This window comes from Apteryx mantelli, chromosome 17 (genome assembly GCF_036417845.1).
Source record: "Apteryx mantelli isolate bAptMan1 chromosome 17, bAptMan1.hap1, whole genome shotgun sequence".
NCBI lineage: Eukaryota > Metazoa > Chordata > Aves > Apterygiformes > Apterygidae > Apteryx > Apteryx mantelli.
The window spans coordinates 13,283,489-13,309,895 of NC_089994.1; the positions used below are offsets into that span (position 1 = coordinate 13,283,489).

At 37.1% G+C, this 26,407-nt stretch overlaps 1 protein-coding gene across 2 annotated transcripts in view; it reads right to left on the bottom strand.

The window, feature by feature from the left end:
- The window catches only part of ADGRD1 (adhesion G protein-coupled receptor D1), a 169,354-nt gene extending 147,778 nt beyond the window's left edge, over window positions 1-21,576 (bottom strand). For both annotated transcript variants that reach the window (XM_067306966.1, XM_013949192.2), the window contains exons 1-7: window positions 20,716-21,576; window positions 20,583-20,619; window positions 15,840-15,923; window positions 13,050-13,145; window positions 10,067-10,189; window positions 4,725-4,904; window positions 3,288-3,542 (exon numbers count right to left, since the gene is read on the bottom strand). In XM_067306966.1, coding sequence (XP_067163067.1) covers window positions 3,288-3,542; window positions 4,725-4,904; window positions 10,067-10,189; window positions 13,050-13,145; window positions 15,840-15,923; window positions 20,583-20,619; window positions 20,716-20,781 — 841 coding nt within the window. In that variant the 5' untranslated portion in view covers window positions 20,782-21,576. The remainder of the gene's footprint in view (window positions 1-3,287; window positions 3,543-4,724; window positions 4,905-10,066; window positions 10,190-13,049; window positions 13,146-15,839; window positions 15,924-20,582; window positions 20,620-20,715) is intronic.
- Window positions 21,577-26,407: the final 4,831 nt, after the last annotated feature.

The following is a 26,407-nucleotide window of genomic DNA, read 5'->3' on the forward strand; positions in this document are numbered from 1 at the left end:
GCTCTGTCACAGACACTTTGGGGTAAGCTATTTAGGACAAACTTTTCAAAATCCCCTAGGCCTTATGAAGCATAAACAGTCTATAGGCACTTCTGAAAGTTTCACTTGTGACCTTCCTATATTTCATTCATCTGTCCTAGGTTCTCTGTTTAGACTATAAACTCTTTAGAATAGGGACTGTGGATACAGACACTGGATAAAAATGAGACTCAGGGCTCAGCTACGGCTTCCAGACACTAGCGTTGTCTAAATAATTACTTGTCTTGGGTCTAAATTGCTTGAGTGCTAAATAAGGTCACATACATGAAGGTAAAATCATAAAGTGACTTTCAGCAAAAATCTTTAAGAAACACTCAAAGCCAATGAAAATCCTTCTGCTGCTTGCAATGAAAACAAGACACCACCCTCAAACAGAAGACCAACACGTATAGAAATGGTGGCATATTAAAGCCTAGGGGCACGTTAGTTTTGCATAAAGCAAGTACTGCGGTCAAGCAGGCAAAATACAGCCTCCACTAGTAATTTGAGCATATTATAGATAATGTCTCTAGTAGGTATTTGAGTTGATTTCAAGCAATAGTAAGGTTGCCATTAATCAATCTAGCTTTACTAATAAATGTCACCCACTAGAACTATATCCATTGAAAATTACCATATGAGTATGTCATAAGTGATTTGTCAAGACAAAAAAAAAAAAGAATAAACTCGATTTTGGATGGTTTCCATTTGCTCCATTTTAAATATATTGATTCCTCTCTGTGCAAGGGGATTTATGGGTCATTTGTGATAGCAAAATAAAATTTTCTTCTGATCTACGTCTTCCCAAGAATTTATATGTGCTGAAAAAGCACACTCCTGGGCAAATTCACACAGGAGGGGCATAGATTGGTCACATTTTTTTTCATGGATCCAAAAGGAACATGATCATTCACTCTATTAATAAAGAAGCTGTCCTATTAAGTTTCTCATTTCAGACCACAGTAGCCCAGCTTCATCCCTGATTTTAGTCCTCCAGGGACAATAAACAGATACCAAGGATGACTTTGGTTTACTATGTTGATTATTACTGTAATATTCCTTGCTTCCCAAGACTGTCCCAATTGCATCTGTCAAGATAGAAATTAAAAAAAAAAAAAAAAACTGATCAGTCCATATCATTGAGAGAAAAAGCAAAAGTCAATATTCCGCATTTCTCAAGTGCTCAAAATCACTTGAGCACTTAAAGTATTGGTTTAAATTTCATAAAATTTACAGAAATAATATACCTGGAGTCACTTTGCATTCTAATTTTAAGCCTCCAGAAAACACACATCAAGCTTTAAATAAAGAGGCTAGAAATTTATTTTAGATTTTGCACTGAAAACTGATAATTTCAGATAACCCTGAGGACCTGTGAACTAGGGTTTTAACAAGAAAAAAAAAATCACCTAATGTCATGCAAATTACAGTAAACTCGCAAAATCTCACAGCACAATAGGAACATCTCAATATATAAACTAGACTTAGAGAACTTGCTATACAGCTTTCAAAAAAAATCCGCACAACAGGGATGGAAAGAAAAAATACAGGCAAAATTCTGTACAACACTCTAAATTTAGACTTCAGCAGAATCTGAGTAACCAATTCTTTCTGAAGTCTTTGAAAATCTCAGCTGCAAGCTTTAATGTCCAGCAACCAAATATTCTGACCCCAATAACCTCCAGTAAGACTGCAATGCCCTAATGCATAATAGACGTGGACACAAACTTGTTCCATGATTTCCAAACCAAAGTAATAGAGGGAAGAATTACAAATTTAACTTCAGAACAGGATTTGCATTCATAGAAAAAGCTTTCCATGATGCTTTGAATATTTGTTAGAATGAAGATAGGAGGTTAGAAGAGTGGAAGATGTCAGAGGATGGTTGTTGTGGATTCACAAAAATTTAAGAGGTTAAAGTAGTAGTTCTTTTCATATTTATATAAGTCATACCTCTCTGACAGTGAAACAGGGCACATATATAGATGATCAGGTCAATTTGAAAATCCACTGCTCTTGAGTTCAGTAACATAACATTCTTCTTGTGTTACATTAAATCAAGGAATGCGATTTATGGTAGCTTTGGGTTGGATAGTGTTATAGTAACCCTAGTTTGCTGTGGAAAATGCAACAGCCAGATACAATAGCAATTTTTCCAACATGACCTGAACATTTTAAAGTTAATAAAACTTTTTTCTTTTTAAATAAGATGTTCAAACACAGAACAGAAAATTTATACTATTTTTGGTATTAAATGAATAGTCTCTGAACCAGATTGCCTGAAGACATAAGAATCATTTTTTAAAATGCAAAATTTTTGAAGGTGACTACTGTGATTTGTGTTGCAAAGCAAATAGATTGCTCCATTATATACCAGCTGGAGGTTTTTTCAGTGGATTCAATCCTAAATAAACTGCATTGCTGTAATCAAAACTGGAAGTCAAATGCATGCATTCTCATTTTGATGGTTTCATCAAAAGTTGTATTACTCAAAGAGTTTCTGTTGTGAAAGTGGTTCCCACTGCTTCAGGTCTCAACAGCCTAGTAAACACACAAGAAAGCAGTGAAACTGCCAGTGAAGCCAAATGGTCAAGATGCTCCATAGCTTTAGTTCAGACATGGATCTTTTCTAATTGCTACTCACACACAAGCACTTTATAGCAACAGAGCCTTTCTTGTAGTGAAAGGTTTCTAATAATGATCCATAGAAGGGCTAATGGAGTTTACCTGCCATTGTCTTGCAAGTGTGACATCTTTGTTGAAATTTCAATTGTGTCACTTTTACATTATATTTCAGCTAATATCTTCCTTATAGTTCACAAGCATACATGAATTAAGTCTTCATCCTTCCAGGAACTGGAAGATGAGCATTATTATCCACATCTTATGGGAACACACTAAGAGGCTGAGTTGGCTCTAAGTTACACAACAACTAGCATGCAAGTTAAAAATCTGCTATCAGTATTCCCTAATACCATTCTACCCCAAGTCTAATTATTGCTTCTCTTCTCTTGATCCTAGGGGATCTAACAATGGCTAGATACTTCTGGTTTTGTTAACTTTTGGTGACATTTTAAAGGAGAACTAAAGGTGAAAAGCACACACAGAGTTGAAAGTTTCAGTGGCATTTATACCTGCATTTTTGTCAGCCTCCCAAAAAGTATATTCAGTAGCTGAAAGTTGGAAAACAGTAGCAAAAAAAATCCCACAGGCTAAATATTAAGTCAGCATCTTTACAGAAGACTTATGACAACAGTGCATATACTCACCAATAGCGGCTGTAAAGTACTGCTCAATTTCATTGGGGGTGAGTGCCCTTTCCCATATAATGAATTCATCAAATGCCCCATTCACATAGCGCTTAGTTTGATCCCCCTCTGTCCCAGTCAGTAGATTTGCACTGGGGTCTCCATAATCATAGAAAACTTTCCCATTTGGATCAGTTGTGTTTAGAGTTCCATTGACATAGACTTTCAATCCTTCTCTTGATTTCCAAGTGAAGAGAATGTGTGTCCAATAAGGACCTGCAAAATATTGATAGTCACAGCAAAATCCATGAATCAATTCCATTTAGATTCTTTCCTATTCACTAAGTTTTTGCTAAATTTTGCAATGATGTAGAGCTATATGGAAAGTGCTAACAGTTATGGAACATTTGTGTCACGTATATTAATCTTTATACACACGGGAAAGTCCATATTTCAGCAGAATGCCTGTTAGCTTTTGTCTGAACTCTTATTTGGGCTCACTGAAGTTGCATAAATTATGCTTGCTAGGTACTATTAGCCCAGATTTGAAGTCTCTTCAATACTGACTCAAAACTCTCCATTCAACAAGAGCTGCATAAAGACTGCAAGAACTGGACAACAGGCAAATAGATTAACTAAAAGTTGTCTGTTTTTGTCATAGTTCAGAGGTCCAAAACATAATACTCATTCTTACTTAGAATAATTCACAAATATGCAAATTATTCTTACCATTTAACAGCTTTTATCTTAAAATGTCATTTTTAAACTGGATTTATTAAGCTGTATAACTCTGTTACTATGATGAAAGTCAGTCCTATTTTCCCAATTTAAAGGTAGTTAAATTAAGAGAAGATTTAGTGATTGCCAGTGGCATTATCAGAATCCAAGAATTTGCTCCAGTCATCAGGTAATACCACTTCCCAACAATATACAGTTTAGATCAAAGATAAAAGCAGGAAGATATTTTCTATTCAAAAAGTGTTTATTAATACCACGCAAAGCATACAAAACTTGATACTTAACAGATAATTAAATGACCAAACCACTGAACACATAGCAAGATAGTTATTAAATGAACTCTAAATTTGGGAGGCACTATAGCAACACACACATCCAGTTTTAGAACATACTGAGAACTCTTAGGGATTTACGTGCATTCCTCACTCCGCTGTTTCCATGTAAGTGCCCATTAATCTATCGATGTCAATAAGAACTCTATTTGAGGAACACCTGGAGTACAGATCCAAGGATATTTACTGAATGGCATCAATTCATACTTTCCCTCTCCCCACATCAAGAGAGCTCTTAGGCACAGAGCTGCATCTTTTTCTTCTCCTCCCCTTCCCCCGCCCCCAAGTCTACTTCTCTTTCCTGAAGTTGTGTTCTTAACATTATATCTCTCTGCAAGAATAAAGTAAAATATAACAAAGAAATGAATGAAGAAAGGGTGACCTTTACCTGGCGGACTAAAGCTTGCTCTCCACTTCATCATTGCATTTCCACGGGTGTAAAATTCTACGGAGCCTTCGCCTTCATTTGAACAGATTTTGAAACCACTGGAAATTACTTGTCCACCAGAGGCAGAGGGAAACCTAGCTTGCTGGTCTTGAGTCTTCCAGAAAAAGGAAAACGTTACTCCTGATGGAAGCAAGTGAGGGGATTTTAAATGAAAATAAAACAAACAAACTAGTGCAAATAAAAGCTTCCAGTACTGTAGAATACAGACAGTGGAAATGCTTTTGAGGACAGATCATCTGCTAGCATACACAAGGACAGCATTTTTTGAATCAACAATGCTCTAACAGTTTAAACCAAATAAACATCTATTCCTTGGTTTTGCATCACACTGTCACATAGCCAGCACATAGTAATACCCACTACTTCCCAAGTAGCTTCTCTCAGTTGAAAATGAAGTTCCTTGAGTACCAAAAATTAAGTCTTTCCCCCCCGCCAGATTCACCCTTCCATTCCCTTTAATTCTTTCTCTCTCCACTCTCTTTAGCACTGCAATAGTCTCGCCTTCCTGTGATCACCTTTCCTCCTATGATCTTTATCTATTTCAAAACACAACCTCATTTCCTCCCCCAGCACCTACATCTTTCTTCAACATTCACCAAATGCCTGCAGAACAAGAAACAGCACATTCAGTGCTTCCAAGCTGCCTGGCTGCCAGCATGCCTGTGCTTACTGAGTTGCATCCATTGCCGATTATACTTTAATTCTTAAAAGCATGTTATCACCCGTGTTTTCACACTTCAGTGATACAATAAATGCTGAAAGCAAAGAATCAATGTAAAAGCAAGGGATACCTACACATACAAAGCCACAGTCAAAATTCTGATAAAAGTCAAAGAATCCCTTCCGAAGTGTGAGTGCAGTCCTTGCACATGATTACTTTGTTTACAAGTAATCCTGTCAAATTCACTATAAGTTTTACTATTTTATGGTAAGCCTGAAGAGATCTTCACATCATACATCAGTGAACAAACATGATTTCTCTAAAGATTGCTTATTTCTTTAATAAAGGTTACCTCAAAATGCTTGACTGAAATGTAAGTATCAAATCAAATGTTCCTCCCACTTCACAAGTTCACACTGTCTCTGCTGTAAAGGAGCTCTGCAGTCAAATGCAATTACAAAGAAAGTGGCTAGAACTAAACTGTTCCTAAAAATGTTCATCTCAGAATTTATAACACAAAGTGCTAAGAACAAAACCCAAGTTCAGTGCAGGTTGAGAAAATGCTTACAAAAGAGTACAGAAGTGGAAGAGGTTTTATGTCATAGAATCATAGAATTAAGTTGGAAAGACCCCTGGAGATAATCTAGTCTAACTTCCTGCTCAAAGCAGGGCCAACCTCAGAGTTAAATCAGGTTGCACAGGGTTCAGCCAAGTTTAACATCACCAAGGATGAAGATTTCACCACCTCTCTGTGCAAACTGTCCCAATGTTTAGCCGCCCTCATCATAAAGGATTTTTTTTTCTTAGATCTATACAGAATTCCCTTTATTACCACTTGTCTCTGTTGCTTCTCACGCTTTCACTGTATACCTCCAAGATTGTTTGGCTCCGTTTTCCTCTATAACCACCCTTCCAGTAGTTGAAGAGAGCCCTTAGCATTCCCTTCATGACAAAGAGAAAAGCCTAAGCCTCCTCTCCTATGTAGTATGGTCCAACCCCCTTGTCAGCTCAGTGGGTCTCTTCTGGACTCACTCCAGTTAGTCAGCATCTCTTTTGTACAGAGGCGAGGAGAGCAAAAGGTGGACATAATACTTAGATACAGTCTCCTGAATGCTGAATGAGGGTAATAATCACTTCTCTTAACCGGCTGACCATGCTCTTTTGACATGTAGTCAAAATATTTGTCTGGATGCCTGTCAGTAGTATTTGCAGGCTGTCCAGGCAGTATGAACTTTTCCAATTTGCTACCAGGTAGCCCAGCTCAAGTTAATGAAGCCCTCAAACTATTATGTACATTTCTTGTCAAAAACATAACTTACGTTTTGTAATTTTATGATTAGATAGAAATGCCTCAGACAGCTCACTAGTCAGAAATATTTTCCCTCACTACTCTGAACAGTTTTTTATACTATTCGCACATATTTTTTGTCATATTAACTTAGCAGAAATGTTAAAGTTTATATTATTGAAGAATAAGTATTTAGCTACATACTATCTTCTTGTCTAAGCGATCTTTGTTTATCCTCAGTACAAACTGGGCACTGTCATACCTATACACCATTTCCAAAATACCTTATACATGATAAAATAATCACCAAGGAAATGCTAATTAACTATCATTAGCCTCATAGACATCAATCAGTATACGAACAGTCAGAGTTTACCAGATGTTGATGCATATGGGTTGAAAGTTATAAATGCTGTGAACACCCAACTCAAGAATTTGAGATCTGTTGTAAATGCTTGCTGATGAAGGTATTGCACTGTTACTCTGTGTTCGTGCTTTGGCTTCTCTAGAACACCAATAATAGGTTGAAACATTGATCCAACTCTTCTTCCAGAAAGCCATGCATTTCCCTTGTCTCTACATACTGTCCTTCATGGCCCTGCTAAAAGGGCCACCAAGGCTACGTTCATGTATTAGGCCTATTCAAGTGGTTCTTCTATCAAAGTGTTTCACAATCTTTTTCCCTGTATCTTCACAACACTCCTGTAAGGTAGAGGAGTGCTGTTATCTCCTCTTTATAGACTGGCAGTTGAAGTTTAAATGATGTAGATGAAAAGATTAAGTTATACAACATATCTGTGATGGAACTGGTTTCCATTGTCTTTGACTAATGTCTATCCTATTGGATCATCCTGTAGCTACTGTAACAGCCACCAGAAAGAATTACAGACCTAAATCCTCTTTACATGGATTTCATCACTTCATGAAGTGGTGAACCTAAAAGTAAAACTCACTGTTAAGTCATACAATAATTCCACTGGAGTTTAGAAAAGTAATTTTTCCCAGACAGCTTGATAAAATATAAAAAGTTATTTTTGGTCAAACATAAATTACATCTTTTCTGACTAGATTCCCACATTAACCTAAAGCAGGTAAGTTCTGCTTTTATATATTTCTTCCATCTTAACTCTGGCTTATGATGCTTCACTAATTTCATGAAGTGGTACGAAATCAAACCTTGAAGAAACTTCTTATTATGCTGAAAGGCTCAAGCAGGAAGGAAGCATGGGGACAGCAGGAAAGCCAGTCAAGCAGGTTTCCTCTGGAACCTGCAAAGTTCATATCAGTCACCTGCTCCAACACAGACTTCCTTGGTCTTGTACCAGTCAAGTCTCACTGTCTTCCTTCTACCCACTAGTAACACACTATCACTGAAGAATACTGTAAATATAACTACATTTCAACTGAGAAGCACCATACTATAGTGTAGTAGTGACTGTATACACTGTTAAAATACTACTACAAATGTTTACCAATATGCAGAATCTCTACATCCTGATGAGAGAATATTTCATGAGGCTAATCTGAAGATGACTTTAATTGTAGCAAATCCAGCCCAATATATAGCTTTATGAAATTCTGTCCTGCAGAGGGCTGCTGTCTTTTTATTTCAGTTTCATATGTATTAACTAATTTCTACTGTGTTCAAACTAATGATAAAAAAAAAGAGCTTTACTTGCATCTTTCACAAATACTTGTTTTGGCTAAAAATACCAATTTAATTAGTCCAAAACTACTCAGAGAAAACCATTATTTAAAACTAACCTGCGAAAGAGGTGGGGGTGAGGGGCTGAAGGAATGTTTCAACATTAAAAAAAAAAAAGACTTTATTTTCTCAAGTCAAAATAACAGTGCTGAACCTTTATTAAATTTAGGCTAGGAAAAAAACCACACTATTGGGGATTTTTGTTTCACAAAGATTTAGATTGTAATCATCTGGAAAGATCCCAAGACAACCCCAGAAGATATTCCCTGCTTAACTCTACTTAACACCAAATCCACACAAATGCAACCAATGAACATCAAGATATGTTTAAGCACACATAGGCTTAGGTAAAATTATAGCTTACCATTGCCACAGGTTTCATTTGATTCAGAGAAAAAGGAAAACTTTTTTTGGCAGGGGGAGGGGGGATTTTTTTTTTTTTAAACTTGCTATAGTGATTTAGTATCCATTGTTTATGATTTCTTCTCTTCACATTTTATCTGCTGAACATTTCAGTGTTTTATAGTTTTAATGTTCTTGTTTGTGAGGTATTGGAAGAGCTCTGGTACTATAAAAATAATTTATTCTGATTATTATGTTATACTGTAGCTGTAGAAATATTAGTACTTATGATTTTTATTTCCCAGTGGTATGGAAAAAATATTAGAAGATATGTTATGTATAAGAAAATATGCCTGCAGTAGGATACTCAATTACCTTTTCTAATACTCTCAGGTAGTACCTGTATACCATCTGCTATATGAGTTTTTTCCTACTTTAAAATGTTAAGACACAGCTCTTACTACAGCAGCTCAAAATAAATCCTATTTCATGTAATGTTACCAGTTTAAAAGATAGCCTAAATCAACAAAAGAAAGAAAATTCAATATTAACAGTACTACTTAGGCTCAGGGACTGCTGGAGGTTATGTATAGAGAGCCACAAGTTTCCACTGATTCTTCTACTTTTAATGAATTTTAAGTTTCACTAGTGACTGTTTTCTGCTAGTGACTATTTTGTTCGGTCACAGAGTTTTAATCATGTTCTCTAAGTTAACATATTGCCAAACCTGGGCACCCTTATTACACCTGTTATTTTGTGATCTTTGCCCAAGAGGAAGAAAAGGAAGAGAAATAGAGGGAAAAGATTCAAACTAGTGGCACAAATGGATTCCCAGACACCAGAAGTGTAAAAATTTTGTTATCTCCAAAGGTAAGCCTGAAAAAACATTCCTGCTAAGAGGTCACACTGGAAAACCTAGTCTCCTAAATTTGAAACCTATAGGACAGCTTATCTGTTTGTCACACTGCAGTTCTTGTAGGAATTAATCTTTGTGTCACAGGAAAGATACTGGACACTGTAAGCTTGTTTCTGTTTTTGTTTATACTAATTACATATTAGATCACTGATTTGAGTAGCTGGTTATTAGTCCTAATTCAAATTGCAGTTAGAAAAGAATAACTTTTCAGCAATCAGCACTCAATTGTCTTAAAAGTCAATAAAGAGAAGCGCCAAAAGTTAGAATTTTAAAGAGCTCGTTCCCATTAGGAAAGCAATGATGATATATTATTTAATGACATAACTAAACAGCATAATAAAAGCAAATAGTAATGTTTGAGTTGACTGACCTTCAGGTCCACAAACTTCTGGGTTACTAATGCAAGAATTTTGGTAGCTTCCGAAGAACAGAAAGGTAACCCCTTTCTTTTCAGTGACGTAAATTCCTTTGTTCACCATTCCTTCTACAATATCTAAAGAAGGAGAAGCAAAATAATTTTTAAGATATATATCAATTAAAACTTCATGGAAACATTACTTTAACACTCATACACTTCATATGTTTATCTGGTCCCAACTACAGGGGGGCCCTTTGTTTGTTTTTTTTAAAGGAACCATACAGATTATAGTTCTTACATTTCAAGTTTGTAAAAATCATAATTGCATGCCTCACCAGATTCTTGCTTCACTAAAACTGTTCAGCTGAAGCAATACAGCCAAAAAAACATTATTTCAAAATAGTCTGAATAAACTTTACACTTTCCAGAATTCATTATACAGGACACTTCATATAGGTATTTGTCTTATTATTAAGAATTAGAGATGGTCAAGAAATTCTTCAATCCATCAAAAAAATATAACAGAATAGATTTTTTCCCCCCACAAAGTTTTCCACATTCCCTTTCAAAAATGACCAAGGCCACTTTTCATTAAAAAAATATTTCAGTGAAATATATTTGACCAGCCGTATTTAAGAGGCACTAATGTCCTTTTTAGACATCCATTGGTATGTCATCATTATCATTTGGAAAGGCTATTTCTTTGTCTAACATGTAATGACTAATTGTCTTGTGATTTCTGATTGTGATTTTCTATTGTGTTCACTCCTAAAAAAGTTCATTTGTCTCCTAGTAACTAAGGCACATGAGCCCTACCAATTAAAAAAAAAGAGAGAAAAACACACACTCACACCAACACAAGACACTTGTTTTACTGTAGAAAACCTCCCCAAGATCTGCAAGTCAATGCTCTAGCTGAGTGCTAACACAGTGAGAAGTTCAATTCATTTACCCTACGGCAGAAAAATAAAAGGGGGGAGGGATCTCTAGCACTGAAGGCAATAAGAAATCACAATCAAAAAAATTATTAGAGTAAGAAAGTCTGTATTCTACAGGACCCACAATTTAACTTCATTTCTGAGCAGATAGAATGTAATTCTCCAGTTCGGATTTTCATCCAGGACACCAATGTTAATACTGTTGTTTGTGACAGGGGTTCTGCAAGGATTCAGGACCATGGTTTTAGGACTCTCCTCTATACCTTCTTCTGAAAAACAGTGTTAGGTAAGAGCTCTTCCAAGGGCAACACCAGCAAGGAGAACATAGTCTTTGCCTGCTCTGAAGTACAGAAATTGCCTGCTAGGTTCTGCTTGATATTTGAAATTGTAATGATGTCACATGGGAAATCAGGCAACTATGCGAATAGTCTAAGATATGTGCATAGTGAAGGTTGTGACATAAGGGGCTTTTCTCTGCGTTTATCTCTAGGTACCCACCTGACTTAACAGAAACCTCTTTGCACAACAGAACGCAGCACAAATCATGGCAATAGCCCATACGGGCAGTGCCATGGCAAAACCCTCTATCTAGAGCAGTAATAACGAATACTATTGTTGCTGCCTCAAGGTGGTGCATCCCCCCTTATGCAGCAGGGTCCTGTGTGAAAGGGAATCTCATCTTCAAGCCGTAGACCACCAGCAGGATCACAGAGAGAAAGCAGACAGCAGTCATGGTGCTAGCCCATCCATAGGGTAAACCACTCGAGGAAACAGGAACAGCACAGTGTATTCAGTGAATTTATGTCCAAATATTTTCTCGGTTCATCCCAAATCTCACTGCAAATATTGGGCGGTTTTCAGGTATCTTTCCTTCCCTTTGAGCAAGAAGTCAAGATCTATCTCTAATTGACAGATAAAGTTTAGCTTCTTTAAAAACTTTGAGAGAATAAGTATTATGGACTGAAGCAAACATTTCTAAATTCTCTGAGTCATGTAAACTCTGAATTAATTGAGTCAGAACAAATCCCATAAGGTAATGCATTCCTGTTTCCATAGCATTTCCTTTCCTTTGCCATTGATGTCACTCTTTAATGTTCATACTGAATGTATCTTATTATGTGAGAGCTATGCAAATGGCCTATAAAGCAGATAATTGAAGACTGAAAAGAATTAGGGTCATTTGAAGTTCATTATTAATAGAGTTCAGATTTGCCAACATGCTTTTACAGTTAGAGAGTAGAAAAATAGTGGTTTTAGTCTTCTAATATAAACCTTCTAGTATCTGAGCAGCCCAAACAACAGTTCTAACATTTTCATCCTTCTCATTAGGTCAGATTTTCCAAAAACTAGATGTGAGCTGATACCTAACTAAGGTGAACAACAGGTCAGATTTTGTTTGCAGCTGCACTTATACAGTAACTCCTAGTGACTTCAAGTAAATTACTCTGAGCTTATGCTGGTTTAGTCATAACAAGTTTCCAATCTGCTGTGTTTCTGCCTGGGGAGTTATCATTTTCTGTTCTTCCTTTTATCTCCTGGCTCATGTTGACATTTTTAAAAAGTCATTAAAAGAGCATACCTCTATGAGATTTGTGTCTGTTTTTTCTGTATGTTAATCAAAGATGTCATGATTGAAGAGATCTTACAGGCTTTGCAAAATTGGTTGCGTTTGTCTTTCCTAATGGGTCCCTTAAAAAGGGCTATAAATTGGTGAAATGGTTTTTCCTTTTAACCTTGAAAAAAGTCAGCTTTTTTGTTCCTATATATTCCTCCAAAATGTCCATTTCGTTTAACTTAATACAAATATTTTAAGTTTTGGAGGGCTTCTGGTGACCATCCATCCATGGAATGCTGAGCATTAGGATGCCTATCCCAGTAATTAAGAGTAATTCAAATAATGTTGCAGGAGTGCTTTTTGATTTACATCAACGTAAGCATAAACAGAACTTTACCACATGACCACTTGAACCAAAACCCAGTTTTAACTTTGAATCCAGTGCATAAGAACCATCCAAGCTTGACAAATGCAGAACAAAAGAAAATATGTAAATCCTCACCTACAGTTGCAGAGAAGTTAGAGTAGGCAGAGTCATTGGTATATACAAAGGTAGAGTTATGGGAAGGAAGCACAGTGAAGTTGTGGATTCTTAGAGCTGGGTGGAACAACAAAAGAAAACAAGCAAAACAATGAATAAACACAATCAGTAATGAATTAACCAGTTCATATCTCTCAATATACCACAGATCAGAGATGTTGCTCAGTGGCCTTTAAAGCTATTATACAATCACTTCTCACCAAGGACTTCTGTACATGTAAACGCTGAATCATTTAACCATACAATTTAAGCGGATACAGTACCACTAAACCCAGTCTTTTCTGACAGGAACTGAAGAGAAAAACTATAAAATAATACTACTGCATTCAAATGAAGGGCTCTAATATAATTATGTCGGTAAGGAATGCAATTCTTATGCATTCATGCAATTATAACAAAGATCATTACACTGGTGCAAAAGCTATTGGTAATTCAAGTCTATGGGCAACTGACAAACATAGGCTTAGAAGGACAGCCTCAGCTTAAAGGCATTTCTGTTTGGAACTCTTCTATCTACTGCAGTTTTCAAGAGCCATTGAATTAATTTGAATATCTAACAAGAAAGTACTTTTCTTTAATTTTCTGGGCTTATTTTGATAATTTAACAGTATCTTGTACACTATAACTATTTACCCTGAGCAGGCAAATAGAGCCTGATGCAAAGCCTGTGAAAGTAAATAGAGAAATATTGATTGGTTTGGAATTTAGACCAAGCTTGATCACAGAAGGAAAAGGCAAATGCTCTTAAGCGTCATAAAACCTCAAGACAAAATGCATGGAAAACTAGGGGTCAGATGAAAAACTTGATCATGTCCCCATATTTTTTTAATTCACTGTATTTATGTTGATTGTGTCCCTTCAATTGTTCCTACTAGCTTTACTGCTGAGATAACCAAAAAAACAATTTGCTGACATTGACTCTCACCACACAAATGCATTGAGAGATATAAATCTGGCTTCACACACAATGACTTCAACAAATAAAACGGATTAACATGACGGACAGATTATGATGCTTCAAGGATTTAAGAGGAGAAATATGGAATGAAAATAATCGCATGACATTATGACAAGTGGAAAAACATCAAGAAAGACTCTAGCAATAAACAGAAGGACTGCATAATCAGAATGGTATCAAAAACAAGAAAGTTGTTGCCAGCATTGGATTACAACAATAAAGAAAACTTCTCTTGTGTTTCAAAGTCAAATATCAGAGACATAAAACTTCTCCTGAGGGCAGCTGAAATTATATCCATGTATTATAAGGCACAATATAAGCAACTAAGAACTAAGAATTTGAATTAACCACTATACCATTAAAGAAAGAATTCAACATTGTCAGAACTGCACTGCAGAGAAAGATCTTGGCTGCTGGCACCCTCTGCAAATAGCGAGACAAGGTCCTCCAAATCTTTTTTCAGCAGTCGTGCCATTGGCTCCTTTATAAATTTGTTTAACACAATGGCATAATAGGAGTCAAAGAGGATTGCTCATGTGAACCAGTCCTATTCCTACAAGAAGTTTTGCAGAATCAGAAACTATGTATATTCTCCTATAACTCTTCCATGATGCTAAAGTAAAACATTTCTGAATTTCACTGAAACAATGCCATTTGATACATTTTTTAAAAATGCTCTTTGTAACCTTAATTGTGCAATTATAATTTTTCCAAGAGCTGTATTTTGTGTTTCATGAATCTTTTTCAAGTACTTAATATATTTATAACACAGCATGCCAAAACAATGCTAGATAGAGTGCTTTACTCCAGTTGAAACTATGTGAAGTCCACTGTCAGAAAAAATATTTACCACTGTGTTAAAGAACTCATATGGTAACTTTTTGTAGGCCAAATTACGATCCTTTTGAAGTCAATGGAAATGCTGCAATCAGTCTCTAACAGGAGTAGAATAGTGCCCAGATTTATTTCTACGCATCCAGTTTCATTCCTTTAAGAAACTTCCTGGAAAGAGGAGTCAAAGAGTCTAAGTTTAAAATACTTGAGCACCTCTGGAATAAGAGATTTTAGATATTTATAGGTCGAGGTCTTTTCCCCACTTATGAACTGTGATTGATGTTACCATTTTTGTGTAATAAATAGCAACAACTATAGCAGTATCACTCCCTGTGGAACCCTCCAATCCTACCAACTTCCTTTCAAATCAGTGAGTGTTTTACCTTGACAAGCCTCTCATGATTTAGACCAGTTTGAAAAACTTTTTGAAGTATTGCTACAATATTGTTTTAAGGAATCATTCAAAAACAGATATAAATGAGCAAGAAATATTCAGGTAACAGCCTGTGCTTCTCTTTCTATGGATACTATGTGCAATTTTCAAAAGTGCCTGTATAAGTTGGGCATTTAATTCCTTTTAAAAGGCAAAAAAAAATTAGGTATCTTCACTACTGGCATAGCCAAAGATCTCACTGAGTATATCTGTGCTCGTTATGCATGTACCAAATCAACTAATAGCAATGTAATTTTAATTTTAATTAACCATTTCTCTTTGTAATCCTAAAAATGTGTAGACAGCTCAAAGTGTCCAAGAATACTCTCTTAAAAAAAAAACAAAAAACCCACAGTACTCAAATACAATATCATCTGGACATCTGAGCATTACTAAAGTATTAAAAAGAAGTCTCAACTGCTGTTGTATAAAAGCTAACCCCTTTTTATTTCTCCTGCTGCCTTTCTACTTACAGACTGCCACAAATACTTATGTTATTGCCATTGTCAACAAATTCTGTGTCTACCTCCATTTGTATCCCGAAACTCATGAATTCCATCCACATCTTCCAGTGGCCAGTAATGGGAAGCCGATGCCAGAACTTTGAACCCTTTCAAGGAAAAACAGATGAAAAGGTCATTAAAGTAAGGTCCAACACTGAGTGTAACAAGTCTCCACAGAGGAAAACAATAAAGGAGGTCAATAGGTTAAGTAAAACAAGATATTTTATGTAAATCAAACACTGCACATAAGCAAAGAAGACAGACTATAAATCAAAATGGCAGAGAAGGTTAAAGCCATATATCTGATTGCCCACTGCAGAGAATCTGTTTTTTCAAATGATTTTTTTATTCTAACTGCATTTGAAATGCATAGTGATCGCTGACCAAATCTCTGCCAGTGTATCAGGCAGCATTCATTGAAATAGCAGTTGAGGCTCTGGTCCAATAATTATAAGATTTTAATAGATATGACACAATAACTAAAGGTCTGCACAGCTTTCTAAAACACAATAGATAGTACAAGACACACAGAAGGGAATGCTGTGTAGGCCGTTTAGCTTCTATAGCATAGTTCTTCTGCTCCTTCCTCATATAGAAACCTCTCCATAGAGGACTCAGCTCTAGAATCCAAGGGAATAGGAGAAGATGCTAGCAGGTTCTCAGGAGTCTCATCCTTTTCTCAAAACCCACAGGAGAAACAGTACAACACCTTCCGATTATATTAATCTGAGCATTTTTTACCCCCTTTCTCTATGGGGACACGCTAGTCAGACATAATAGGGAGCAGTACTCAATGGTGGAAGAGCTGTGATGTGGATGAGAGCATAAGGGTCTGAACAGGCAGCCATCACTGCACAAGAGGCTAGCCTTAATTCCTCTCATCTTAACATTATATAGGAGAACTATACCCTATAATGGAAGGAAACTCCAGGGTTCCAAAATAATAAGCAATATATGAAAAGAGTTCACTACTCTGCATTAACTATTTGTTCAGAATCTTCTTCACTACATCAAAAACAACGTGACTAATGAGAGCATTTTGTTTTTCTTAATGTCCTCCTCAGCATCAGGTGGACAAGCTGACAAAAGCAGAAAATCTGATCGTTTCCCCTGCCCATTGGCAGATTTATCTACACAGTCTAATTGACAGGATTTAGAAGAGATTTTAGAGAGATGTGATTTTTCAAACCTGAGCAGAAGCAGGCTACCCAAAGCAATTAAATTTTATGTTAAGATAACAATTCTATTTTAAGGGTATAGCACTAATAATGTAATAAAACATGAACTGTATTATCTTGTTAGGTGCAAGAAACCTTTATTCCCCAAATTAATTTAACCCACTGTGCTGGAAGAAATCGAATAATTGCCTATATCAAAGAAGATTTTAGAAGGCTGATACAGATGCATGGAAATATTATAGTGATTGCAAATGAGAATGTTTTGTTCATCATCAAGACGTATCATTCTACTAGTATGAGTTAATCTTTTTTCTTTGGTGGGGGGGGCGAGGGGGGGGCAAGAGCAAATATTTATAAAAGCCAGCATTTATAGGGGTTACTATTTCTCTACTAAGTTTTTCAATCAAATTTGGTGATTGCTAGAAAGTGATGTGGTCCTCCCTCAATTCCCTCTATCCATCCCAAAATAAAAAGTATTGACAGGTGTCAAGTGTTCTTCGTCCTTCTCCCCTCTGCATCTTCTTTCATACACAGAAGATCTTCCATAGATTTATTAACCAAATGATTTCCCATATCCCTGATCACAAGTTTTGTAAGTCCTTTCCATGTAACACCTTGGGATGCAGCTCTACCCCCTGCTCCTGTTTTCAAGCATTAGACAAAGTATAAAGTTGGGAAAAAAAAAGATTATTAATTTCAAAAAAGTCTACCTATGTCTTTGTCTTCATTATTCTGATGGTTAGTTAATATTATGTTTGGACTGACCTAATGAAGCCCCATTTTAGTTCCTGAAAACTCTTACTAACAAAGTAACCTTACTTAAAGTAAATAAACAGTAAGTGTGCCTTCAATAGCACTACCCAACAAGTACAATACTGCTGATCCTTCTGGGGTCTCCAAAGGACGTGAAGCAACTCTCAGTTACAAGTTATACCATATCAGCGGCTCAGTCCTACACTCATTTTTGATTCTCAAGCAACCTTTCAAGAACCTGATGAGCGAAACAAGTTGCTTAAAAACCACCTGTCAAACAATATGCACACCATACCAAAGCTCCCAAAACTTTATAAAAATGGAGTGCAAATTAAAGCAAACTACAAAGCAGTGTCCCTTGACACTTACAGCCTGTCCCCCACCTTTCCTTATCCTTGAGAGAAATCAAAAACAGTTTGCCCATTTGATAATCACTCCAATGTCTTGGATACAGAGACCAGTCGTTTACACTGAACTTGGAGGGGCTAAAATTTTCTTTGCACCCTCGAACTGTCTAACCCACGCTGTCTTGATCTCCTCTGCCGTCCTGGTGTAATTTCAGAGCTGTGACAAAAGAGTCTAAGATTTTCCGAATAAGAGAGGAGAGCTGATAAAACTGCTAAACATCACAACAAAAAATTGTAGATCTGAGAGCACAGAACTAAAAGAAACCATGCATCTTATGAGGATACACAGCCTGCTCAGACTTCCCTCCAAACTGAATTATACCCAAGGATATCTGACAAATGATTCATAATTGACCAGAATGTGCTATTGGACTCCCTAACTAGGAATGTTTGCAGTTGCCAGAGAGGTTCTCCCACAGAGAGGGAGCATGACAGTAATTAGATGAGAAAGGGATCTGTTTAGAGAAATGGATGAGCTCCTATGGTTACATTTGCTTTGCGTACTTGGAAAATACAGAGAAAGGTACAACTGCTAACCAAAAGAGAAAGCTATTGTAAGGTAAGAAAAGACAACACCACACACATACAAAACAGTCTGAAAATCCCAGGGAACCCAAACTCCACTAAGCTGAGTGTGGCAAAGCACACTGAGGAAATAAGGTAAACTTTTTCTTGTTCCTATACCCTAATTTAAGTAAACTAAGTCTGGGTGTGTGCTCAGTTCTATTTTTGCAAGAAGATACACTGGCTACTGCAGAAGTGAAAGTGAAGAATTCCTGCTGCATTCAGAGCATCCACATAGGCAACCTGTGCTAGTATACCTCCACCTGGCTCTCAAACTACCAGCTCTATTTTGCTAAGCACAGAATATGCCTGCAGTTTTGCAGTGTGCTTTTATGCAAACATCTCTTGCTTCCATTAATATCTAACTTTTCGTGTTAGAAAAAGCATTAAAATTTACAGAGAGATGACGGAAAAAACACAGTAAAATACAGAAAAAGAACAGAAAGAAAAGAAGAATCCAGAGAGAAAAATGAATTGATGGCACAACATGGCATAAACACTACTAGTTGTAGGTCCATCACAACAAAGGCCTTTATGCATTACTGTGACTGACATCAGGCAAACACCTAAAGAGAAGCTATATTTTATGGAGCTTATATTTAAAAGCTGGGAAAAAAGAGAATGGGAAGGGTAACAGAGATACAGCAAAGGAGTGAATTGTGTCTAGCCACGCTGCATGGAAACTGGCTTTCCTAGATCCCAGTTCTGAACTATATAAAGCAAGCCGTGTTGTCACCCTGCTTACAGCCTAGAGTCCTAAAACCCGGAGGGGGTTGGGGGGAAGGGCACGGGCGGGCAGGGAACAGGGACCTATTGACTTGAATTCAGCTTCTACTTGCAATGTTCTCTCAATAGGTAACTCTGCGTGTTTAGAACCAAATCATGAAACTTGTTTACTGCCCAGTTCAAATCCAAAAAGGATCACTCACAGCTGTGCTCGCACACACACAGTATACTACAAACCAAGTACTACAAACTAAGTGTCGTATAACTCGCCTCCTTATTGAGTGAGGCCTTTTTTTTTCTTATTGTGCCACCAATTAAAAGCCAGTGATCCAATCTATAGGAACAGAGACTATATTTTCATTGTTTTCCAGTGAAGGCATAACAAAAGAAGCTAACTTGGCTGAAGAGACTGCAATAGCCAACAACATGGCTTTTCCACAGCATGCTGTGTTTTATTATGAAAATAATTACATATGGTTAAAACTTAAAAGCACAAAGGAATACATAAATTGGTGAAACAGTAAAATTGTACTTGTACACCACCATGAGGCTTGAGGTTAAACTATTTATACAAACAGAAGAACTCTGCAGTTACGCACAGACCTCAAATAAGCTTTGAGCGAGTTTTTCTACACTGAAAACAGATGAGAGCCCAAGTATGCTCTATGATTGATTTAAATTTAAGCAAGAAGGCTGGGAGGAGGGTAGATGGCCTGAAGCCATGCCAAAGTACTGGAAAGTATACAAACCGTAATATTTAACTGCAAATCAATGAATTTAAAATGCTGAACACTATGAAATTGTGGCAAAAAGTCATCTGTGTAGAAGTCTGATTCAGAGAACTCATATACAGTGATCACTTATTATTACTTTTTAAGTCTGAGTTTTTCTATGCAAATACAAGCAGTTTTTCTCTATATACGTTTTTATGCAGAATATTTAGTAGAGAGAATACTGAATTTAAACTGATTGAAGCAGTCTGATACATTCATATGCCAGTTCCGTACTCAAAATGTAATAAAGTCTGAAGTAAGATCACTGTTTCTTTGGAGCTACTAAGAAAAACAAAATATATAAACCAAAAAGCAAATAAATATTTAAGCTTATTGTCATAAAATATAAATAGAACATTTCTTACCTGGGTGTTTGGGGAGCTGGGAATAGTTTCCATACACCTGCACATAAAACATTACATAATGAGACAGTGTGAAGCAAAACTTGCTAAGAGGAATCCAAATAAATCTCAATGCTAGCCATATTCAGAATATTACCTGATATTTGGACTGCAATAAAACCAGCAAAGAATGACAACAGAGTAGAGATAATAAATTCTTCATGGTCTTTTAAAGGTTAAAAGTACAACAGATATCAAATTCCTGTAATGTTTCAGTCATAAGTTTTCCTTTGCTCCTTTTTGTATTAAAAGGGACATTTTCCATGCAGGTTCAAGAAGTCCGTTCCTTCAGCGATGGCAAAATATTCTTCCAGATCTTTTCAGTAATATCTGCTTGCTTCACACTTTGATCTCTTCATTTATCCATAAATAAATTACCATGACTGGAGCAAAATTATAAGAAATGTGCATCAGATCCAAACTTGTATCGTTCCATGGAAAGAAGTCAAATATTTCTGTTACAATCTACGCCAAACAAAAAGATTGTTTTCAACTTTCTTTCTATAGTTGTCTTTTCCTTTCAATTACTTTCACGTTGTCAGAGATCTGAAGCCAGTTTTGGTTTTGCTAGCAAGAAAGTGTACTTCCTTATAGTGCATAGGGCGTATAACTCTTCACTATTTCCTCAGCAACTGGACTAAAATGACTTGTTAACTCCTCGCTTGTCCAGCTCACGTTTGCAACTCCATCTCAGATCTTTTTGGGTGGAGAGCAAGCCTGAGTGATGTCATGCTTTCTTCTCAAACTTTGTCCCATTCTGGTACTCTATTTATATCACGTTGCTGCTGTCTTTTTTCAGGGTCCTAACACCAGCCAGCTAAGAACAAGTGGAAACAAGTCAACGTGGTTCAGCAAACAGACCTAAGAGAGTACTGTTCTTGGTGATCTGCACACTTAGAAAAGAAACAAAGCCAGGACAAGCGTTCATATTTCAAATTCATAGGAACAATATGACAGATTTAAGACAGGAGTTTTTGAAGGAGATCTAAAATCTTTTTATTAAAATAACAGTTTGTATTTCTGCCTAAGAAATATGAGTTTAAAAAGCTAATTAAAATCACATAGCACTCTGAGGGATTAATTATATTTTGTCTCTATCAAGATGGGGAAACCGAGGCACTAACCATTTGATTGACTTGTTCAAATCCACTCAACAAAACTATTGGACAAGCTGAGAAAAGACTCCTAAACTTTTATAGGAACCACTTTACTTCCATTCCCTTTTTATCAAAATTAATTACATTTAAGTACATATTTTAATAAAAGCCTCACAATTACTACATTCTAAATTATATCACATGCATTAACCACTATTTTATATGTTAAAAAAAAACCCAGCAGCTAGAACTGGTTGATATATTTTTCATTTACTCTTTTCTTCTGTGTTAATATCTTGTTTCTGAAAACAAGTTCCTTCAAGTTCTTCAATTTCTCAATGAAAAAAAATGAAACAATATATTTTAAACAAATTTTGATAAGCTCTCCATCCCTGTTCATCTCTTCTCTGCATTCCCATTTCAGCTCTTTCTTAATCCTCACGTGAGCCATATACAGGTGAGGTAAGCAAGATTATAACCTAAGAAATCCGAATCAGAACATGCTAATATCTCAGCAAAACTCAAATTGTTTTATTTATCATTTCTTCAACTTAGAAATATGTCAATAAATTAGATCTCATTTTCAGCCCCAGATGCTTCCTCAAGCAGCAAAGCATTCCCTACCTGAAATCCATGGAGACACAAGATGCTGATCCACAGAAAAAGATACCATGCAATTCTGCTTCCATGCACACCACTGACCATCTACGGCTATCTTGGACTCTTAAGTGTTTCAGCTACCCTTTCCCCCCAACTTTCCATTTTGTGGTTCTTGGCCCCATACCTTCAGGTTCCTATACCAGCCTATATTTGCCTGGTCCCTTTCCCTTAAGTCTACTCCCTCCAGGATATTAACCTTCTTTCCTACTTGTCCTCTTCTTAATCACAGCTTCTTCGGTACCAGGCTCTTGGCTAGAATGGATTATTGCTTTTTGATGAAACAATTTTCTACCGACACTCTCTGCAGAGATGATAGAGCAGGAAGGCCAGTAGGTTTGCCTAGTGATCACAATCCTGATTTACCCAGCTGACTTCTCAAATGCACACTGAACTTCTGAAGTGTCTGAAGGTATCCAAATCCTTGCAGATGACTGGCAAGTAGATGGGACTTCAGGGCTCCAAGGACTGAAGAGAACATATTTAATTTAGAAAGCAGCAAGATATTCATGAGGCATGAATATTTCAATGTGACCAAAATTAATTATGATAAAAGTTCAATATTGGGAAAAAATTAAGTATTTGGATTGTAACCCTGATTTCAGACCTACACAACAAAACAACTGAGAACTTTAAATTTTTTTAGGAACTGAAATTCATTTTGCTGCTTAGTTATAACCAGTCTGACTTTTGCTTATTCTCTAAGTCTTGCTAGACTCCTTCCATTGTTATGGTTAGCCAGAAACTCATTTGTATCCAGAAGGAAAAAATCTGTGCAAGCCCAGGAATTCTGCATCATGTACTAACAGGTAGAGCCACCTTAGAAATAATGAAGGGCTGCAGCAGAAAATCATGAGAAAAAGTAAAATGTAAAAAGAGAAAAACAGGAATTTGAAATATTTGCCAAGAAAGCCTGTCAAGGGAAAGAATATACTTACCAAAACAATTGCGAGAATCCAAGCAAACACATTCACTGCCAGAAATTTTTGTGGAAACAGCAAATTGCAAGCAGACAGAGATTACTTGCAGAAACAAATTCTGAATTTATTCGTGTGATTCTCTGGAAACTGATCTGAAAAGTCACACTGCTCCCACCACAGGCCAGAGGTAGTATGGGGAATCTTGCACGCAAGCCAGATCAAGCAAGCCGACACTCAGCAGACAAGCCATTTTAGTCAATTATTCTCAAAGAACCTGCAGATGAAATAACATTCGTTTAAAGTACTTGTCCATAGTGATAGCACAAAGCTCCGTACACACTGTGCGGGTAACAGCCTATGCGGAGCCCCCCGGCCAGGCTGCTCCCATGACATCTCTCCCACCCAGCCCCCCCCCCCCCGGTGCCCTCCTGGGGAAGGGGGGAGCGGTGAGTCCCCGCTGCAGGCGCCACTACACAGCGCAGCGCTGGCAGCAGCTCACTGAAAGGCCTCTCAGTTTTCTATCCCTGCCGAGCGAGGAGCTGCAAAGGCTGCGGAGGAGCTGCTCTGCAGCTGGGACATTTGCTGACAGGTAGATTTAATTCCCCAAACAGACCAGAGAGCCTGATGATCTGCATCCCCCCCCCCCCCCCCACATCCTGCCCCCTCCTCCCCCCCCCCCAAAAAAAAAAAGAGTCAAAAGCTTGCAAACAGCACTGGGAATTTATATGTCCCATAGCAGGTAAGAAGGGGAAAGTTTGTTGTTCCTGGGGCCTGGGTGGGGGTGAAAGGTTTCAAAAAAAGAGTTTAACAAAAATAAAGATCGATCATTCTGACATAGGTTGGCGAGATTTTGTTCAGTTGCAGTAATTTCATAGCAATAACCAGCATGTGCCTATTTAATAAAAAAATACACTGTGAGCTACCATGAGAAAAATTAACTTTTAGTTTCAGCTTGCCTTGTTCACTTCATGTTCAGTCAGGATAATTATATTATTAAACCAGAAAATTAGCAAATGCTATAGCTGATATTTACTAGGAAATGAAAAACACCCTGAAGTTAAAAGTCTTTACCTCTAACTATGTTAATACAAGCAGAGAGAATAGAATGTTTTATACTACAGAAGACAAAATTTGTACACAGTTTTCTTCCATTGTTTTCACTGGAATCATTAAGTCCATGCATGAGAACTTAGTGCAAAATTGGGATGGAAGGGTTTAAACAAATACCTTAGAAAGGAGTAGTTTAAACAAAATCTAGCTGTTAGATTTAATCTTAAGTTTCTATAGTATCACAGCCCCTACTAATACTCCAATAAATATTCTGGATAAAAATGGCTCTCTGGTCAAACTTTCTCTGTGACTAATACATACTATTAACTAGCTGGTTGCAGCTAATATCAACACACACCCATTGAAATTTGTAATTTTAGTGCTAACTTTTCTGGCTTGTCATGAATCTTCACGGAAAGTAGTTGAAGAAGTGCTGTTATTTAACTTCAGTTACACACACACACACACAAACAGTTTGTGAAAAAATCCAGCTATCCTTTGCCACAGTGCACAACCAGGATAACTCTATGGTGTTCTTGGAACTACTCAGATGCACACAGGTGCAGTTTGATTAGATTTACACATCTACAGGGAACAAAAACACAATCCCGTACCGTATTTACCACCTTCTGAATACACACCTTTGTGACCAGTACAACTGTTTTAGTCGAGACTGACATTATTCACTCACAGAACTCCAAAATGGAAGTGGTTTTACAGATAAAGGGGTCACTACTAACAAAGTTTTTTCCCTTTCTTTATGTAACATTATTCCAATCTAGAATTGTGTATCTATACCCCGAAAGAGTTTCTCGCCCTCGCTTTCACGATGGTAACCTGGGAAGCAGGCCTTAAACAGGACTGCAGCAATGGGAAGGCCTTGTGCTGGCTCTCAGACCAGGTTTGACATATTCACAGTCAATGGCAACGCACCGCCATTGTATTTAGAAACCTCGTACTGAGTTCACACTCAACAGGAAGGCCAAGGACCTAGTAAACAAAATGCTCCCTCTAGTTACCATACAAGGTTGAAATACAATGAGGGACAGGGTAAAGAAGCCCTTCTCGTTGATAACTGGACTGCCAGTGTCTCACAGAGAAGCAATTTGTCTTGTACCTTTGGTCCTTCTTTGACTTGTGCATCTCTATCTCACATTCTTTCTTTCTGCATTCCATGGTTACCTTCCTAAACTGAGGGGCTGAGCTTTCGGCTGTACCATTAGTCCTCACCCCCCTCCCCCATTCTAGGGGTTAAATAGGTTGGAACCAAAGCCACTCCACTACAGTTCAAATAATGTAAACCACTAGTACACAAAACTAAGTACACAGTACAGTTTATAGCCAGGAAAGGGAGTTAAAATTCCTCTTCCTTTCTGTTGGCTACATCTCAAATATTAGAAGGTGTAGGTATCAGTATCTGCAATGCAGACTAAAAGCAGCCTCTTTTGTTGCATGGTTCATTTCAGTCTTTCAAAGGAGCCAGGGCTTGGTCCAAGCCAGCTCCACCCAGTTCACCAAGACTAAGTTTGTTTTTGAAAGAAGCTGTTCTCATATCCTGACAGACAGATTTGATTTGCATTTGGCAGCGCTTAAAACAAAGGCACTGCAGTTTGAAGGGTTGGGGGTTTTTCATTTTCCAACCTCTCATTTCTTCTTTGAGGGAGGGAACTGAAATAGAATGTTAGTGTGACCTGCCCTGAGTGAAAATATTTCACCATCATAGGAGGTTGCACATAATGTCTTTTATTCAGGCACCTCAAAAGAATTAGAACTTACATTATAACAGTGAAAGCTAGTTAAGTAGGTAGTTTATATTGTAAGTGAAAAATGAGAACAGAGGCAAGTCACATGATTAGAAAGGGGAAAGGTGCTCATTCTGATGAACTGGACATCTAGAATCAATATGCATATTGGTTAATATTTTGATCAATAGTTCCAGCAAGTTTGCTGTATTCTCACAAGTTCTGCTTTAATTTAACTACTGCTATTGAATCAGCTTCTTTCACTTTCAGCAAATAAGTCTTCTTTGCTCCAAAGGACAATTTTCACAGTAATTCTGTACTGC